Source organism: Talpa occidentalis, unplaced genomic scaffold, assembly GCF_014898055.3.
Source record: "Talpa occidentalis isolate TD23 unplaced genomic scaffold, MPIMG_talOcc4v2.1 talOcc4.3, whole genome shotgun sequence".
NCBI lineage: Eukaryota > Metazoa > Chordata > Mammalia > Eulipotyphla > Talpidae > Talpa > Talpa occidentalis.
The window spans coordinates 110,115,728-110,135,836 of NW_023603184.1; the positions used below are offsets into that span (position 1 = coordinate 110,115,728).

At 39.0% G+C, this 20,109-nt stretch overlaps 1 protein-coding gene across 1 annotated transcript in view; it reads right to left on the reverse strand.

The window, feature by feature from the left end:
* CERKL (ceramide kinase like) overlaps positions 1-19,875 on the reverse strand; it is a 104,353-nt gene extending 84,478 nt beyond the window's left edge. Inside the window, exon 1 of the mRNA XM_037523660.2 lies at positions 19,638-19,875. Within this exon, the coding sequence (XP_037379557.1) occupies positions 19,638-19,875 (238 nt within the window). The remainder of the gene's footprint in view (positions 1-19,637) is intronic.
* Positions 19,876-20,109: the final 234 nt, after the last annotated feature.

The window sequence follows — 20,109 nt, forward strand, 5'->3', positions numbered from 1 at the left end:
TTTAAACCATTTGAATATGTTTTAACTTAGTGGACTCAGCTAACAATTCTATTTCTAGTGTTCTATATAACTTGGGAGTAACCACAAATTAAATATTAAAAATCAGGAGAACAACTCACTTCACAATCAGCAGGAATCTGTTCTGTGGAAAAACCCACTTTCAGAGTTGGAAAAGATTTAGCTAAAGGAAGTGTTGCAAATCCACTAGTTAGGGACTGAACAATCTCCCCAAAATTCCTATATTTAAGCCCTTACCTGTAAGGCGACTGTACTTGGAGATTTAGCATTTAAAAAGTAATTAAGGTAACCTAGGTCATAATGTGCTACCCTAATCCAGCAGGACTGGTGTCCTTATTAAAAATTAAAAAAAAAAAAATGGCAGAGACCACACATCTCTTTCCATGTCTCTCCATGGAGGAGATGCCCTGTGAGAACACAGCTGCCGTCTGATAGCCAAGGAGCAGCCTCACCTGAAACCACCTCTCATGTCATCTTTCATTTTGGGGTCTAGTTATGAGAACTCTAGAAAAGTAAGTCAATTTCTGTCATTTAAACCACCAATCTATGTTATTTTGTTATAGCAGCTCTGGCAAACTATTACACCATCCTTTCTTAACTAGTCCTAAGTTTTAATTTCTTTAGAATCCCTGAATTTTCCAGACTGGGTGACTTTCTTTATTATCAAGCAAAAGATGTTTCCCTTCTTTCCCTTTCATGACCCAGTATTTCCAAATGTGAGCATCCAACAGTATTTAATGCCAAAGGGGGAAAAAGTAAGTCATTACTTAATCATTCATTAGAATGCTAGAATTATATTGGGACACATTAAATTATTGCAGGTGGGAATTGAGATAGCAAGGGATGCACTACAGCCCAGAGGGGACAGATGAAATTACTGAGAACCTTATGGAAGATTTTAAAGAGCCAATATTTGTCATGTTGTCTTCCTACAGAGTCAACTTGAAAATCTCTTCAAAGTCATTATTGTTTTGGCCTGCAATGTTCTTTTTTAAAGTGTTGTACTGGAATTAGACCACTGCCTCCTTGAACTTCCAACCCAGGAGGACCCAGCAGTGCTATGGCTAGAAAGTTAAGGGTCCAGATTGGCTCAGAATTAAGTAGAGCACAGGTCAATTTGAAAAAGTTCAGCAATGCCCAGAAGTGACCAACTAGAAAAATGACCCTTCATCTACCTCCCCCCACTCCCTAATGCTGCTAATGCTGCTCCAAACAAAGCCTCTTTCTGGGTGCTCAGGTTCTGACTTGAGAGACTAAAAGGAGGGTTTTAAGAGGGTCCCATATGGAGGAAAATTTTGCCTCAAGCAAAACATTCCCTCTACTTGTTACCCACCCTAATGCTTGTCTTCTCTTGGGCTCCCACATGATTTAAGAGTCTCAGAGAAGGGCTCTAGAGCTTGGAGACAAAAAAAAAAAAAAAAAAAAAAGATGATGACAAAGAAAGGACATTATTTTTTTCTAAAAGTGAAACAGGGCTGGGTATTTACATTTTGCTTTTTCCTTTTAATATTTTAACTCTAACCATTTTTTTAAACTAAACCATCAGGTGTTAAAACAACATTTCAGGAAAGCATTTATCTGAAACACTATAGAATATTAAGTTTAGTATCGTTGAGGGTAAAATTAAATAAAGTTATGCAAATAATTAGCTTTTTTAATAACTTATTGCAATCATCCACAAATCATCTACTAAATAGAGAGTTGCCACAGCTTCTGTCATTCTTAACCAGTTTCTGTTGTATCTTTGCCTTTCCAAAAGATAAAACAAGTTTCTTATCTTACATTATTTTCTAAATTATCATCCACACACTTCGAGAAGCATTATTAAAATTCAGTGGCTAAGAGAATTATTTAATCTAGAAATATTTATTATCCTAAGACACCATTAGATTTATTCTCATATACAGGGATAAGGGAAACAAAGGAAGGAAATCTAATTATTTAAAACAGTAATCCCTTAACACTAGGATTTTGTTTTAATTACAAAGAGTGTGTCTTATTAAAATCAAAACAAAGCCTTGTCCTTTAAGGAAGAAACCCCATGTTTCTCTAGTGAACATGTATGCAAAATTTCCTGAAGAATGCTTCAACAAATTAATTTTGCTATTCTTCAATTTCCCATGATATAATTGATTCTTAAAAAGAGCATCAAGCAAACAATTATGGGCCCACCTGTTCACGGAATCATACCAGGCACCAAACAAAGTTAATGGAAATATATTTTGTTCTGTTCCCTATCTCCTCTCCCCCTGTCATAATTCGTACAAAATTTCTTGTACTAAAAACAAAGTGTAGGCAACAATATCAAGTAAAACTTGCTAAACAGAATTGTACACTTCAAACATTATTCCAAATACACCAGTGGCTGAAGACCCTTTCCATGAATGTCCTCCCCAAACCCTGTCTCCTCTAGTGTGCTGGACAGGGTGGGGTGGACAGATGGATAGGAAGCTATGACTAAAAGTAAATGGCCTGCTGTACTTGAGGCAAAAAAAATAATAATAATCACTGGAGACTTTCCTTATTTGGTTCTACTCTCATCATCATTGTCATACACACAGAGAGAGACTAAACCACAATTTGGGAGAATTATACTCCCCTTTGGGTCCAGTTCACTAGCCCACTTAATGGTTGAACATAGGAACCAGAAGGTTGAGGGAAATACCTCTTCCTCAAGGGACACTGAGGCCCCTGACTCTATTTCAGGCATAAATGAGTGCTATTTGGGTACTCAGCACAGCCTCACTCAGGTTTTAGCACTGAAACTAAAACCTTCAGCAATCCTGTCACTCCTCACAGAATTGAGTTTTGGATTGGAAAGCTCACAGACACCACAGAGGCTAAAGCTGGACCACAGCAGGCCCAGCACCCAAGGTAACTGGCAAGAACCTCCGCTCAGTTTCAGCCAAGTGATGGCAAACAGGGGACAGAAGGTTGTCCTAATGACATAAGTCACCCCAGGGACAGTAGCAAGAGCGACTGAATGAGCATGGAGATGTAAATAACATGTTTAGAATCTGGAGGAGTCAACATCTGATGGACAGAAGCAGATGAGTAGATAACGAAAGTTATTAATTTACAACATAGGTATATACTATGATTAAAGGACTATACCTCTTGCAAATATTTACTTTATTGGGCTTAGATTTGGTATCAAGTATGCAAGTAATACAGAATTTTACAGTTTTTCCTCTCATTAAAAAAAAAGACTCTACTTATACTCTTTGTATTAGAAAACACGGACCAAAGAAAACCAACGAAAATTTTGGTTTTAATTTTATTGAGTTCTAGATTTGCATAAGTGCCACAAATATAAGATCATATAGCTGTCTTTGAATAAACAGCTGTATCTTTTAGCAAGTTGGGGGAAACAGAAAGAAAAGCATAATAGAAAATGCCAGACAATGGAAATCTATGATCACTGCTTCTTGGTCAAGTTAACATCAAACTAAAAGGGGTTCCACCTGTAATGTAACCAATGGTTCGTGTTCCCAAGTTTTTTCCAGACTCCTAGAACAAAGACTTCACAACTTTATAGAAACGTCACTTCCCTTTCCTTTGTCTTTCTTTACATATTCATCAATGATACTAAGAAAAATAAGCACTCGCACAGGATGTGAATTGAACAATGATATACCGGAATTACCACACATTTTTGTAAAATCCAAAGAATAATTGGAAAACCACTAGAATGCTATTTTCTGAACTATGCCATAAAACTGACTCAAAATTTTGTTAATATTAATGGCATAAAAACTAGAAAGTGGACCTGTTCCGATGAAATACTATAGATTCATGTTAAAAAGTGACCAGTAGGTCAATTTCTAAAAAAGAAACAGTAGATACCACCACAAAACTAGCAGATGTTTCTTGGGGTCATTTGTACAAAAACATAAGCATATGTTAAAGAAATCTGACACTATCATGGAATCAGTTGGTATCTAAAATAATAGCAGCTCCTTATGGCAATATGGTAATATCCATATCAAATGCACAACACATTATGTTGCAACAGTATGTGCAGACAAAAGAGCATCGTGGCAGCAATAATGACCAGAGCTTTCACGAAGGCAGAAAAATAAAATAAGAAAAAATAAAATTAGAAGATCATACCCAGGGCAGAGTATTGTTTAACAGCAAATTGAACATTATAGATTATTTTATATTTTCAGAGTTTGCATTTAACAGATTTCACTGAGGTTTTCAAGAGCAGGATACTAACCAAATAAGGATACTAAGGCTTTGATAAGGGCATCCAACATGGGTTTTCTGATTTCTCCAGTCTTTTCAAAAATAAAGGTGAATACAGTTGTTATTTTCAAAAACTAATGATAGTTGTTTAGTTTAGGAGATGAACACAAATTTTTCATTTCAAAATCATTATGTCCTATACACAGTAGTTAAGCAATTGGTAGCTGGCTGAATCTTTAATGTAAAGCAGTATATAGTATAATAACGGTATTATCAGCTTCAACTTCAGAAATCAGATATTGGAACTAGTCATACCACCTCTGAAGTATTCAATGTATATAGGGGAAATGCGAATTGTTATTGACTGGACGTCTCATAAAAGTCAAAGCCAAAAAGCATAGTTTTCTATTCTGATTGTTGAAACTTATTTATGCTCTAGGAATGTTAAATTTGAATAAGCACTTAGATTTTCAATGCACAGATTACTCCATGCAAAAGAATGGGATACAAGAGGAGTGTAGTAAATACCTAACAAAGTGTTCAAGTACCAAGAAATTTGAGGAAAATTAGGTGCACCCACGAGATGCTTCCATGGCATTAGTAACAACAGATTTGGTCTCAGTGTAAACCGTCCAAACAACCTGGAAAACAAAAGATTTGTCTTATGTTCAGATGGCAGAGTAGTAGACATTTTTCCCCACATATGAAAAATGCTAATCTTAATACAAATATAATTTTCCAAGAAAAAATTATTTCTACTTTTATTTTTTTAATTAGTTCTGTTTTTATTTTTTTAAAAAGATTTACTTATACAAGGGGTACAGGGGTACAGGCCAGAGGCATGGGAGGGTGAGAGAATTCACCAGAGACAGAGTGGAGAGCAGAACAAGCAGACAGACCAAAGACACTGCTGAGGGGAGCAGCAGGTGAGACATGAGAGGTGAGACAGCCCCATGTGGGTTTCTCCCTGGCCGGTTGGGAATCGAGCCCGCACTGCAGAGGCTTTGGACAGGCTTCACAGCACGGCACTCAACCCACTGCACCACTGGGAAGGCCCTATTTCTACTTTTAAAATAAGAGTTTATTAAAAATCAAATGCCATGACAGAAGCGTATTCATGTTATTTAGTTTGCTCTATTCAAATAATTATCTAAGATAAGTGGGCTATGAAAGGGACTTTTAAAATGCCAATATTGACCCAGATTTTAACTATAGTAAGTTTTCATCTGTATGATGGAAACAAGAAAAAAACATACTATCTTTCCTTTACACCTTCAATACATGAAAACATACCTAAAAAATAGGAAACCAATAGATGCCAACAGCTGCTCCAATTTATTGATCTTATTTTTCCTGCACAGATGGACACTAGTACTTTGAATTATGTGGTTGAAACATTTTGTAACCCTAAAAGTTTAATTTTCAGTAAATATTATTTAGACAAAATAAATCCAACATGAGTATTTTATAAAATAAGTGTTTTCTGAATTTAATAGTTATTTTCTACATATAAAATTGACATTTAAAATTATTTCACTGATTTTTAATATTTCAATCACATACCTAAGTAATATGAATATATGAAGATCATTACCAAAATTTAATGAATACTGTTTTCAGAAAATTACCTTAAATTTGTTTTTGAGTAGCCTCAGTCTGGTAAGAAACAGGACACAGGAGGAGATAGCCCGCGACTCATGGGGAAAAAATACAAACAAACCCACAGATCTTAAGTTTGCCAAAATTCAATTATAGCCTTTCCAGAGCATTTTCTCTAGCTTGTGAATTTTTCAAGTTCTCAATTTCCCTTCTGTCATTGCTAGTCATCGGCATATTTGGTGCTTGGAAGGGTGTTTCAAATAAAATGCATCTCACTTGCTGATCTGCGAGCCTAAAAATGTTGTAAAACACAGTCTATTAAAAAATATAGTTATGTTGCCTTTGACAGGTAACAATCTAATTTTAGGAATCTATTCCAAAATATACTTTTGAAAGGGCTATGTAATTTTTTTAATTTCACAACACTTTGTACTAGCAAAGAAAACTAGAAATAAAACTTTCAGCAGAAAGCTAGTTCAATAAGCAATAGTACACAATGGATGACTGTGCTGTTATAAACGGAAATGAGGACTCTTGCCATATACTTTAGGGTGATCTGCTGGGTGTTAATTGAAAAAGAAATCAAGATGGGAAAAAGTCTATGTAGTATGTTACTATGCACATAAAAAGGTGAGTAGGGAATAAAAGAATATATGTAACTGTTTGCTTACATTTTAAAATTAAAAGAATAAACCAAAAATTTGGACAACTAAGCTTACATATTATAGTACGGAAGGGGAAAGGGGACCCAGATAAAACTATACTTTCCAGAATATAGCTTGCTTGGTAGATTTGACTTTGGGACAGACCATATATTTTTAATGTAGCAATGCCCAAAACTAAAAGTAAAATGACACAAGTAATTCTGCATATGGAAGTGGGGGTGTCTACCATCACAGATAGGAAGGATTTTGAGTATCTTTAAATCACAGTAATTTTACTACACATAGCATATACTCTAATAACAACAAAAACAAAATTATAGAATGACCTTAAATAACTCTCAGTGATTATGTTGAAAGCATTGGGGTTATTCTATAACGTATATATGTATTGTAGAATAAAGCAAGTGTGTAACGAATCAGGATTTTAAGGGTAAGAAAAAGAAAGTAAAAATATTTACTCCTGTACTTGAACTGGAAGTATCATAATTCCATGAAGAATTCCCTCCTTAGGGAAAAAAAACTATCTTTCCTAGCAATTTTCTGAAAAATCTAGGAAACAGGACCTACTAGGGGAAGTATTAGTAATGAGCACACCCAGTGGTCTCTAGATCCTACTCAATAAAAGGAACAACACCTCCTTTAATGATAGGGTTGATGCCAGTTCTGAAGCATAAAATATTCATGATGATTCTGGAATATCTTGCCATTTCAAAAAACAAGGAAACTCTCAGAGGAGGCTAAGGAATTTTCAAAAGGACAGAGTAACCAGAATGAGAACTTGAAAGGGCTCTTATTTTCAACTTGAAAGTCAACTTGGTATTGTCTCAACCATCTTCCCCAGTGAGCTCTCAGGCTCTTCCTGGGGCCGGCTTCACTCTACAGGTTCCCTCTGTCCCTCTGCACTTCCCAATCACCTGGCCCACTGCACTGCTGTCACACATTGCTCCTGCCCTCACTGTCAATCAAGAGACTAGCTCCTGTGGGAGAGAAGCAGCCTCACTTTCCCCTGGAGGTCAGTTCTGCTCCATGCCTTGAGCTGCTCACTGCATCTAGTGTCTCAGTTTGGAAACCCAAACTGGCACCATGACCTCAAGTTCATTCCCACAGATTCAAGTAGTTTCCTGAACCCCTTCCCCATTCCCCACTTTATCCCCTCCTCTGAAGTAACACCTTCCTGCACAAAATTGCAGGAGGGCAGAGGAGTAGCTTCATACAAAAAAAAAAAAAAAAAAAAAGAAATTGTCCCAAATACACAGTTGGGACAATTGAGACAGCCACTACTGTGAACTAAAATTTGTTTAAATACCTGAGTTAGTAATAGTGACATTAACAAAGCTCATTGGTTGCTGGAGCTGCCGGCTTGTCCTTTCGAGGAAGATCTTGTCTTCCCCCTGCAAGGAGTGTGGTAGTTGACAGGTGAAGCTGTTGGTTCCATCAGATCCATGTCAACTGGAGCTAAGGTCACAAATTTCCCCGGCAATTCCCTCTCCCATGTGTTTTCACTCATGCCTAAAAACATTTGAGATTTGTCCATTTCCGCCAAATTAGGAATGAAAATGGGTAGTCTCTCCCAAGCTCTCACCATAAGTAAGCAAAGACTTTATCAGCTATGCATCATCATGCACTAAGGCTCTCCCTGTCCCCATAGGCTTCACCCTCCCCTCCGTTCACAGTATCATTTTGAGAGGGTTAACTTTCAGAATATGATGCCAATGTGCTTCCTCCCTCTTTTACCTTCATAGACATTTTCCCCCAATCTCTTTCTATTCCTATGGGAAACTGCGGATCAGACAATTCAGTTTACTCAAAAACTAAGCTACAAGAAAAAAAAAAAAAAAGGAAAAATCTGTGGATTCAATAATGTAACTAAAGGCAATATGAATCTTTTTTCAATGTTGATTTACATAAAAATGGGAAAAAGAAACAGGAATCTGAACTCTGAATGGGTATTTAAGAATATAGAGGATTGTTTTAAATTGGAAGAGTGATATTGTGATTACATAGCATGATTTTTAAAATCCCTGCCTTGTTTATACTTGTAATTATATAATATCTAGGAATAGCTTCCAACCACTCCAGAGAAGGGAGGAAATATAGGGTCTCCATGAAACCCTACTGATCACGAAACCCTTTAAGTTCAGTGTGCTACAGTTTACTTACCATCTCACTCCTCACTCAGCTCTACATGGAAATAATTTTTTAAAACTACCAGTTTCACCATTTACTCAGAACTTGGCCACTCTATAGTGGAAGAGTCTTAAAGGCTTGAAAAAAGCCAGACAATATTGTTTTAAAGGTTTTTTATTGCAGTTTGGACCATGATCCTACATCATCACTAACTAGAACATCAGACTCCTAAAAGCATTATGGGGGATTCTTTCTTGCTTAATTGTGGATGCAGCATAACCTAACAGGAATAATGTGGGTTCTGGGGTCAGACTGGTGGTGAATCCCAGCAACTCCATTACTAGTGGGACCTTCAGCAAGTTAGTTAACATCTCTGGGCCCTAGGGATAAAAACCTTAGCTGGACTACATCATCATGTTGGAAGATTACACAAGATACTTAGCATAGGACCTGGCAGAGTAAACATCAGAGTATGTTCACTGTTTTCAAACACTAGATACTATTTATTGTGCAATCACAAAGGTAGTTTCCAGAACACTGCTCCTGATGAAAACCATAGCTTTCTGTAGAAATAAATATTAAAACCCATGCCTTGAAATAAAGGGAACATTTTCAACTCTTTAATTATAAGAGGTTTGTTGTCCAATATGAGCTCAACTAGCTGAATTTGGTATTAAATTTAAATTAAGTAAAATGTGAAGTTCAGTTCCTTAGTCATGCTAGCCACATTTCAGATGCTTAGTAGCCACATGTGGCTGGTGCCACCACGTTGGACAGTCCAGACACAGAGCATTCCCTCAGCACAGAAGGCTTAACTGAACAGTCATGCTGTAGTATTTACTCTGCATTTGTTTCTCTGTGTGGACCAATTGACACAGCTTTCTCAATAAAAAGCTAATATTTATGCAATATTAGCTTTATACAATATTTATATAGTAGGTTAATAGACCTGTCAAAGCATTTAAAGTTTTCATAAACAAAACATTAGTTACTTAGAAAGCTTGATTTTTCACACCCATCTTTAAAATGCCTCCAAATTTGACAGCTTAGGAACGTATACTAACAATTTTTTTTAAAGAAATGTTCTCTTTCTAATAAGTAGACTGATGAATCAAAGCATCATGTTTTACTGTGTAATTAGTCCTTCAATAATTCACATGGTAATAGGTCATTTTGGGGTTTAACCCCTGCTTCCATTATTTCTGACCACACGGTTCACCAACAGATGTCTCACTTTGGATGTACACAACAGAAGACTGGGATCTGTTTCACGTACATCTGTTCCCAAACAGCTTAGGCAGATTAATACTTATAATGTACCCAGCTCTGCTAAGTCCCACATAATCACTAACTCTTGTTTTAAAATTGATTGTGTTTTTCACATTTTTCCACATTGCCTTTCCCATTAATCTTCCAGCAAATAAGTGCTTACGGAAACTTAAAATACAGGAATATCATGTTAACTCCTGTAAAAAACAAAAATAACACTTTCAAGACCTTATTTTAAAACTGGTCTCAGATTTTCTGATCACTGCTCTAATTAGGCTGAATCCAATCATTGCCAGAATAACATGAAGTTGTATAACCTGAGGGAGTGAGTCTATGAAAAATAAGAGAATTGCAAGCCATAACTAATACTTGAAACCCACACTTTACATTTTTAAAAATATTTAAAGCATAATATTCTAATACTAGCCAAACATATTGCATCCTTGCTTATAAATTGGACTAGAGGACAGAGGAAATAAAAGAATAAAGAAAGGAAAAGCTGGTGCTTTTGTCCATCATGAAAAAACTACTTCACTAGACTTCACCAATAATTTTCTATCAAAAAAATGATTTCCTTCTTTCCAAAGACATGACCTGTGCTGAGGTGACTGCCCACCTCTCATCATTGTGCCCTGAAGCTGGGGAAGGGGAGCAGGGGGCTTGGCCCCACATTTCCCATGCGATTCATCTAATTAGGTATTCATTAGGGCTGTGAAGATCCTGCCATAAAATATAACACTCCTCCACACACACCAGGTGGTGACCCCACAGATCATTCAAACTTGACTCCAACTTATTAAAATGTCCTAATACTGAAACACTATGGAAATAGGCAATTTCTTTAAAATGCAATTCGAAAAGATATTATAAATTCTTCAGTTTGCAGGTGAATAAACTCAGCAGGGTTAAGTAAGTTATCCAAAGTCAGTTATGAGACACCCCATTGGTTGGAGATAAGAACTCACTTCCTTTGGTGCCCACTCCTGAAATCTTTCTTCCACTGCTAATGGAACAGATTATGGACACTGGGACAGGGAGCCTCCTGAAGACCCTACAGTGCTTTTCAGATCTCAAGGTGCTATCTGTTAGTAAATGGTCCCAGCATGAGTTAGGAGACTGACTTGAGGGCATTTAGCATTTCTATCAGAGATCCCTAACTGCTTATTCTTAAATGTACTAAAATAAGAACTTAATATAGCCTAAATCTACCCATTACCAACTCTCCCCACCAGTAACTTTTCCTTTATGGGAACACATTAAAACATTATAAAACACATAATACAGTCACACAATAAACGGATGCTGCTTGGAGATGCACAAAAATGTTTATATCATCTGTTTCAGTCTAACATTTCAAATAGAAGTTTACAACTCGGTAAGCATATGTTCCCAGAAGTTTGCCTTTGGTTGAGATTTAGAAAATATCAACAGACAATTAGTAATGCTTTTGAAAATATTAAATCTAAAAATATCTGAGCCAGTAATAGCGCAAGTTAAGGCTAATTTACAAAATACAGTAGTGCTCCCTTATCTAGGGGGAATACCTTCTATGAGACCCTAGGGGATGCCTGAAACTGCAGATCGTACTGAAGTCACTATGTACTGCATTTTTTTTTCCTTTATGCACATACCTATGATAAAGTTTAATGTATTAGGCACAGGAAGAAATTAACAAGTAATAAAACAATGACTATAGCAATACATTGTAAAAAAAAAGTGAATATGATTGCTCTCAAAAGACCTAATTACAATTTTCAGACCACAGATCAACACAGGTAACTAAAACTGCAGAAAGTACAACTGCAGGTGGAGGGGGGTGGGGAAGTACTGTATGCAAATTGGTGTGTGGCACCTACCCATGACTCACTTTGAGTTCAATTTTACTTTACCCCTCCCTCCCCCGCTCCCTACCCCCAACACACATACACTGGGAGGTACTACCCTTGACCTGCTCTGCCAGGGAAGATTGCCATGACCCAGACTCTGTCCTTTCTTATTTGGCCTCAAAAGATTCACCTGACCTCTTCCATTTTTTTTTTTTTTAGAATTGTAATCCTTCCTAGATCACAACTAACTTGCGATTCATATTAACATACTTAAACTGATAATTCCACAATCATGTTGTGTCAAGGCCATAATTTGAGATTCCAATAGAGAGCTCATTAGGCACCACTGCAGGCAACAGAGAAGATATTTTCTGAACAGATGACATCTACTATTGCATAATAGTGCATAATCCTGGTCAATTTATGCTCTTCTCAATTTATGCCAGCTGAGCAAGATGAAACCTTCCTGCCACGAGCAATGAAGAAATGGGTCAACATTAGCTAAGAATTTTTTTAAATGCTCTAATGCTTTTAAAAAAGGAGGGGGTGGTCCTCTCTAAGAAATGATGAGGAATCACTCTAAGTGGGAGTGTAGTAATCAAATTACAATGCAGTGGTTAAAACCAAAATTCATAATCATAAGGTTCATTAACAAATCCAGTCACTAAATATTGTTTGGGTGTCAGGCACTTTTCCAGGTGCTAACAGTAGACAAAACAGATGTTCAAAACACCTTCCCTTCTCTCCATCCAGATCCAGTCATCATTCTTCTCCCCTGCTCTGAGCCTTGGGCGCTCATACTGCAGCTGACATCAAGTCGTTCCCTGGCTTCTAATTGACTTTGGATCATGGTAAGGGACAAAAAAGAGAGGGCAAAGATATTGAGTCCCTGCCCTGTGGAACTGGTTGAGGAAGTCAGCCAAGCTGAGGTAAAGGCCACAGTCACTATCCAGTGACCCTCTCCATATAGACTCTTGGATTCAGGTTCAGGCAACTTCTGCCAGCACTTGCCATCCTGGGCCTAAGAACAATATTGCTTCCCTATTACTAGTCCCAGAGGTACCTCACCCTCCCTACATACTGCCTTTTAAAAACCCTATTCAATTCGTTCTAGTTTATATAAATTTGCTGTTTGTTTAAACATAGGACAAAACTCCCTACTCTCTGGATGTAGGGTCCTGGTGAGTCAGACAGATGATACATGTTACATACATTAGAGGTCACATGCCATTAAAGGACAGAAGCACTAAGGGAGTCAGAGAATATGCAGAGGTAATTTTAAATAAGTGACCAGGGAAAGCCTCACTGAGAAGATTAACATTTAAGCACAGGCTCAAGGAGAATGCCAGAGAAGCCAAAGTAATTAAAAAAAGCCTGAGCTAGAGTAGTGATTGACTGGACAGAGAAGGTGGGTAGGACTGTTGGTTGAGGAGGAGTGAGAGATGGTGAGGGCAAGCTGACCTTCAGATTACTAGCTTAGAGAACATTCCAGATAGTGTCCTTAATGCCCGTTCACTTATTAGCCAGCATGTTTATTACTTTTACTGCTATAAGTAACAAATTTTGCCACTACATGCAAAATCCCGTTTCATCTCTCACAAACCAAGCAATTTCATCCCTCCTCTCTTCAGCATACCTTAATTTACACACATCTGAAAGGCAAAGTTAAATATTCTGACAAACTGACTGATTAGATTTTCAAAAGTGATAGGAAAGACAAGACCAGGAGTCTTGGAAGGAAAAAAAGTTTTTCTTATAGACATTAAATTTGATGCATCTAGCAGTGTTTGAAAACGAGACCAAACACAGATTTGAATGTGTCGCCCGAGGGTAGAGAATTCAACAGTGGACAATGCTACCCAGAGAGCACTGTCCCAGATCTGACGCCTTGGGAACACCAAAATTTGACAGGCAGGCAGAATGAAGTCCCTCTGGGAAACTGATAAACTAAGGTCTGGTGGTATCACAGAAGCCAAAGTCAAATGAAGGAGAAATCCGAAAAGGCGACGGCTAACATTTGATCCAGCAATGGAAGGCCATGGCTACCCTTTCCCTGAGCACTTTCAACAGGAACAAAACCATGTCTCAGATGGTTGAGGACTAACTAATTAAGAGGTGAATTATGGAGGCACTGAGAGTAAACTAATTTTTCTAGAATCTTATGAGAAAGTGAGAAAATAGGCAGGGTAGCAGCTAGAGAGAAAGGCAGCAGTTAGGACAAGAGAGTCCTGAATAATATCACTGTTATTAAGCGAAAATGCTGAAAAGCTAAGAAATAGAGTATAACAGATGAGAAATTCCTAGACGAAGCCCAAGAGATTGGTGGGTGGGGGAGTGGTTAAGTTCTTGAACAGGGAGGACAAACATCTATCCTGCTGCCATGGGTGAAGGCAAATGATGTGGAAATGAGGGTAAAAGAAAGTAAAATGGAAGAGAACTAGCAGGTCTTACTGATTTTCACTAATGACTATGACATCACCATCACCAGTGGCAGAACTTGCTAAAGAGGGACACTGAGCTGGATGCTGCAACTTGAAAAAAAGGTAACGAAAACCCCTGGGTAGGGGGGGTGGTAGAGGACCTTCATACATTTTACTAAATAAAGCTCAGGTTTTTACCTCTGTCTTAAGGTCTCTCCCCATTCTATTTTTTTGTTAAATGTTCTCCTCCTGCTACACTGTGACAGTCTCTCCCAGTCAATACCCCAGAAAACAGCCTTTTGTTATCTGCCTACATCGAATTCCCTCAACCTGGTATTTTTCTCTTATGTCACAGTGGGTAGCGTAGTCTTGCCCTCAAACTCAGGTCTACCTGGAACTTCAGAATGTGTTCTTATTTGGAAATAGGATTTTTGCAGATGTAATTAAGGAACTCATGACAAGATCAAGGGGAGCATCCTGGATGTAGGATAGATGCTAATGACTTTGTCCTTACAAAAGAGGACACGCAGAGGGGCAGGCCATAGGAGGAAAAGAGGCAAAGATGAGAAACATGCTACCACATGTCAATAAATTCCAGAAGTTGAAAGTCTCTGAGAGCCTTAAGAGGGAGTATAGCCCGAATGACATTTGATTTCAGAATTCTGGCTTCCAAAGCTGTGAGATAATAAATTTCTGTTATTTTAAGTTTCCAAATTTGTGGGATTTGACACCTAAACCCTTCACAAAATACTTACTCCTTACTATTCAACTCAAGGTCTTTTTGGAAATAAAACTGAAACAATACTGATCCTTCATTAAGAAACACCTGTCAAGTAAAGATATCTCCCTCCTCTGAATGCAAAAATACTTCATGGCAGGGCCCCCATCTGATTTTTTTGTATCACTCCACAAAGCATGTATTAGTTGCTTAATGCTTGATGAGTTTCCTATTTTGGAATCTCCTATGTGAGAATAAAGGCTTCTTGAAGACAGCTTCATAGATAGCATCTAGCAAATTGCTCTCACACTACGTTAGCACCAAAATATTTAAGGGAATACTGCCAATCAGATTAACATCTTGATTGACCAGATCTAATACATTAAATTAAAAACATTTCTATGATCAAGAAAAAAAGACCCAAAGAAAGCAGTGGAGCTTTGGTGCCTCTCATCTTGACTTACAGGTTTTCCTCACAGCCCACTTCTAAAGAACAATAATCAGAGTCCAAGTCACCCTTATTCCAAGTCCCCTTTATTCCAAGTCCCAGTAAAGAGGACTATAGTTACTATTGTTATACTCATCTGCCCTGCCAACAAGCCCATTCACTAATCACAATTTGGGCAGTGAAAGCTTTCAGAAAATACGTTAGTGTCTTTGCTCATTACTCAAGTTGGAAAATTAGGGAATGTGCACATGGTATTTTATTTCATTAGTGAGAACTAAGGCTGGAAGAAAATATTTTAAAAAACACAAAGGATTATCATCCAAAATATATAAATAACTCCTAAAACACAACAACCAATACATTTTTAGAAATAGGCCAAAGAACTTACCAGACACCCCCCACAGGAGATATACAAAGAGCCACATGCACTTAAAAAGATGTTCACATCATTTGTCATCAAGGTAATGCAAATTAAAAAGAAGTTCCACTACATGTCAACTAAAATGGTCAGAATCCAGAACACTTTTGAGACCACCAAATGCTAGTGAAAATGTGTAGTAACAAGAAATCTTTTTTTTATTTTTTTTTTTATAGAGGCATGTTTTATTTATTTATTTGTTTGTTTGTTTGTTTGTTTGTTTTGTTTATACAAGCACTGGGTACAGTCAGAAGCGCGGGAGGGTGAGAGAATTCACCAGAGCCAGAGCGGGGAGCAGAGCAGGCAGAAGGACCGAAGTACACTGCTGAGGAGAGCAGCGGGCGGCAGGAGAGGTCTGCGCGCCATGCGGGACCCTCCTCCGGTGGCCGGGGAGCGGCCGGGGATCGAACGGGCGCTGCAGAGGCTGTAGGCAGCTTCGCAACCCAGCGCTCAACCACTGCACCACCGGGGAGGCCCGCAACAAGAAATCTTATTGCCAGTGGGAATGCAAAAATTGTACAGCCACTTTAGAAAATTTATAAACAGTGACAATTTCTTACAAAATTAAACATACCCTTACCATACAATTCAGCAGTGGTGTGCCTTACTATTTATCCAGAGAGGTTGAAAACCTATGTCCACACAAAATTCTGCACATGGATGTTTATAGCAGTTTTATTCACAATTGCCAAAGCTTGGAAACACCAAGACGCCCTTCAGTGGATGAATGGTTTAATTAACTATGGTAAATCCTCAATGGATTATCATCTATAGCTAAAAAGAAATGAGCTATCAAGCCATAAAAAGACATGCATGAACCTCAAAATATATTACTAAGTGAATAAAAATATCAGTGGGTTGACATGGCTTGGGGGAGGGAAAGATAAATAGGCAGAGCACAGATAATTTTCAGTAGCAATGAAATTGTCTGATATTATAATAGTGGATAATGTTGTCATGATTTTATATGTTATTCTTGACTAGGCTAAGGGATGTTCAAAGAGCTTGTATAACATTTCTGGGCATAGTAGCATTTGAACCAGCAGACCGAGAAAAGAAGACCCTCACCAAAATAGATAGGTACACCCAACTGAGGGCCCAAACAGAACAAATTCTCAGTTTTGAACTTGGACATCCATCTTCTCTGTCCTCAGACATTACAAGTTCTTGGTTTTCATATCAGAATTACATTAGCACGCACATCCCAACCTTCAACTTCACAGGCCTTCAGCTTACAGACAACATACAGGGCCGAACTCAGCCTTCACATTCCTCTATCTATTCACATACATTCATAGGTATCTATAGAAAGAGATTCTATTGGTTTGGTTTCTCTAGAGGGTAATAACTAATATATACGGTATAAATTTTTCAAAGTCATAAAATGTAGAACACCAAGAGTGGATCTTAAATTAGGGACTTTTGATGATAATGCATCAAAATGTAAGTTCATCAATTGTAACCAATGTACCACTGTCATGGGAAACGTTAAGGAAGCTTGTGTATATGTGAGTGGTAGGGATTATATGGAAACCTCTATCTTCTGCTCAATTTTGCTGTGAACACAAAACTGCTCTTAAAAATAAAGTTTATTGAAAAAATTACTAAGACCCTGTGAGATTTAAAAACTGGGTGGTCTTACTCCTGGGGATCTACCCAAAGGACACAAAAACATTGATTCAAAAAAAAGACCACCTGTATCCCTGTGTTTATTGCAGCACTATTTACAATAGTTAAAACCTGGAAACAACCCAAATGCCCAAAAATAGATGACTGGATCAAGAAGATGTGGTATATATACACAATGGAATATTATTCAGCAATCAAAAAAGATAAAATGCCATTCGCAGCAATGTGGATGGAGCTAGAAGGTATTATGCTCAGTGAAATAGGCCAGAAGGAAAAACAAAAATATCATATGGTTTCACTTACAGCAGGAATATAGGGGGACCAAATAAGACATCAGTGTAAAAAAATAAAAACACAACAAAGCAAAAACAGACAATTATAAATCAGAGGCATCCTGCAGGGGAGGAGGTGGGAGAGGGAGCAGAGGGAGGGAGAGAGGAGCACAGGGGACTGAGGTGATGGTGCACAGGTGCATTGGTGAAGGAAACTATGGTGACTACACCTGAGGGGGTGGGGGGAAGCAAATATTGTTTAAAAATAAACAACGATGTAAAAAAATTAATTAAAAAAAACTGAGTGGTCTTGGAAATACTTCATATGTGTGATCCAATAATGACTAGTGAACCCACCCTACCCTGTCCTGGAACAGCCAGTCACCACCAAACTAACAATAGACAATGGTTCCCCCCTAGATCCTTCATCCATTTAAGTAGTTATGTTTTTTCCCCATTTTTTTTTTTTTCTGAAACAAGTTCTTTTGCCTTTTACCACGCACATATAAGTTAATTTCATCAGGGAGATATTCTCACATTTAGACATCTCTTAACATTTCCTTTTCTTTTCTTACTCATTTTACTTAAGTAAAACATTTTTTCATTTTATTTAAGTGGAAGCACTTGGTTTCTACAATTCTAACTCTGGGGGCCCAAAGCGGTTTGCCTACTAGGTATTACTTACAAAGATAAACTGGTACACGGTGATGAAGGCAAAGAAAACCAAAGAACCAACGCTTGCAACCTTCAGAGTACGACTGTTATCTTTAAATCCTACTGCAAGGAGTACTAATTAAGCCCATTTGTCCTCAGTCACAACTCAATGCAAAAACCAGATTTCTTTTTGTATTTCATTATTTGCTTTTTCTCTTACCAGCACTTCAACATTGATATTTATGTGTGTATAATCTCATTGTACACGTTTCATTTCAATTCTCTAGTAACTTAGCTTCAATGTAGGTGAAATCAGCTCTTGTGGGTGAATCTAAACTCTTTACAGTAAACACCTGTGCTCCAAATTCAACCCGGCTTCAAATTTAACAATCTTATTGCTATGTCCATTATCTCCACCTTTTAACTCAAGAGTTAGTAATCCACCTTGGTTTCCCCAACACCTGAAGCTTTTTAATTATGATCAAAGATCGTTTCCTTTACTTGAGCCAGCAAGACAGGCAGAATTCACACTCATATCCCAGTGCACCAGTGCTGGGTCCCTGACTAGTGGTTTCATTTTGTTAGACTTCTGTGCATTTTTCTATTGTGCCATCTAAATAGCAAATTGTGTCTTGTTTTTGAGGGGAGGTGATTTTTTTTTTTAATTTCACGAGTTAGTATTTAGCTAGAAGAGTCTGTAGCACATTCCTGGGTTTTCCTTAAATCATCTCTACACTAAGAATTGAAATGTTTCTATTGTGAAGGACAGCATAACTGTGTTTTTAAGTCAATAAAAGACAGCCGCAAGTTAACAGCATGATGATTCTAAAATCAACATAAAAAATCGAAAGTTTATAAACTAAACCTAAAGATTTGGTTCTAGCCAATGGCAAGGCAATGTGAGGCCCAGAAGCGGCCCAGGGAGACCCCAAAGCATCAAAGCATCGGGGTTCAGTGTTCCTAAATCAGTAAAACGAGTTGGATTCAGAACGACATGTAGGTGTATTCTGTGACGGGCTTATACTTTCAGAAATTGATGGATTAAAACTTCTACGTGGAGGGGAGTAGGCGACCTCGCGTTTGCAAAACATTACCCCCTTGGGAACCAAATCTTTCTTCTGCTACGCAGAAGCTGAGTGTGACGTGAGTCAGGGAACGCACTGGGGGCGGAGAGCCAAGCGGGAGGGGACGGGAGCCGGAGGAGGTCCCCCGAGGGTGGCCCGCGCGCTCCCCGGGAGGGGAGGAGGAGACGCTGGCTTCGGGACGCAGTCGCCTGCCGGGGCAGAGGAGGAGCTTGGCGAGGGCGGAGAGGCCGCGCGGGTTAAGGCGCCGGGAGCTAGGAGGCGCCGCGGGAGGCCAAGACGCCTGAACCCAGACACTCACCCGCGGGGCGCACGGGCTGGATAGGCCGCCACTTCAAGACGCGCTCGCTCAGCACCACGTCGCAGCTGTCCCTTCCGATCTCGAAGATGCCCCGGAGCAGGATCTGCCCGGCGGCCTCCTCCGGCAGCTGCCGGGACGCCCACTGCGCAGAGGGCCTGGCGGCCGCCGCCGGAGGCGCCCCATCCTCGCGGTCACCCTCCAGAAAGCTCACCCGGCTTCCGCGCCGCCCGCGGGGCATGGCAGAGCCGCAGGTTGGGCCCGAAGCCGAGGTCCGGGAGGGCCTTCGGAGGAGGCGGCAGAGGCCCAGGCTGCGCGGCTCCGATGGCGTTTGGCGCTGCCACAGCAACTGCGCGCAGGCAGAGACCCAGGAGGGAGGCGGGGCGGGCAGGCGGGGCCGCCCTGACCTAGCCGGGCACCTTGGCCAGCCAGCCTCCAGTCTGGCCCCCACTGCACAAAGACCCCTGTCCTGGAA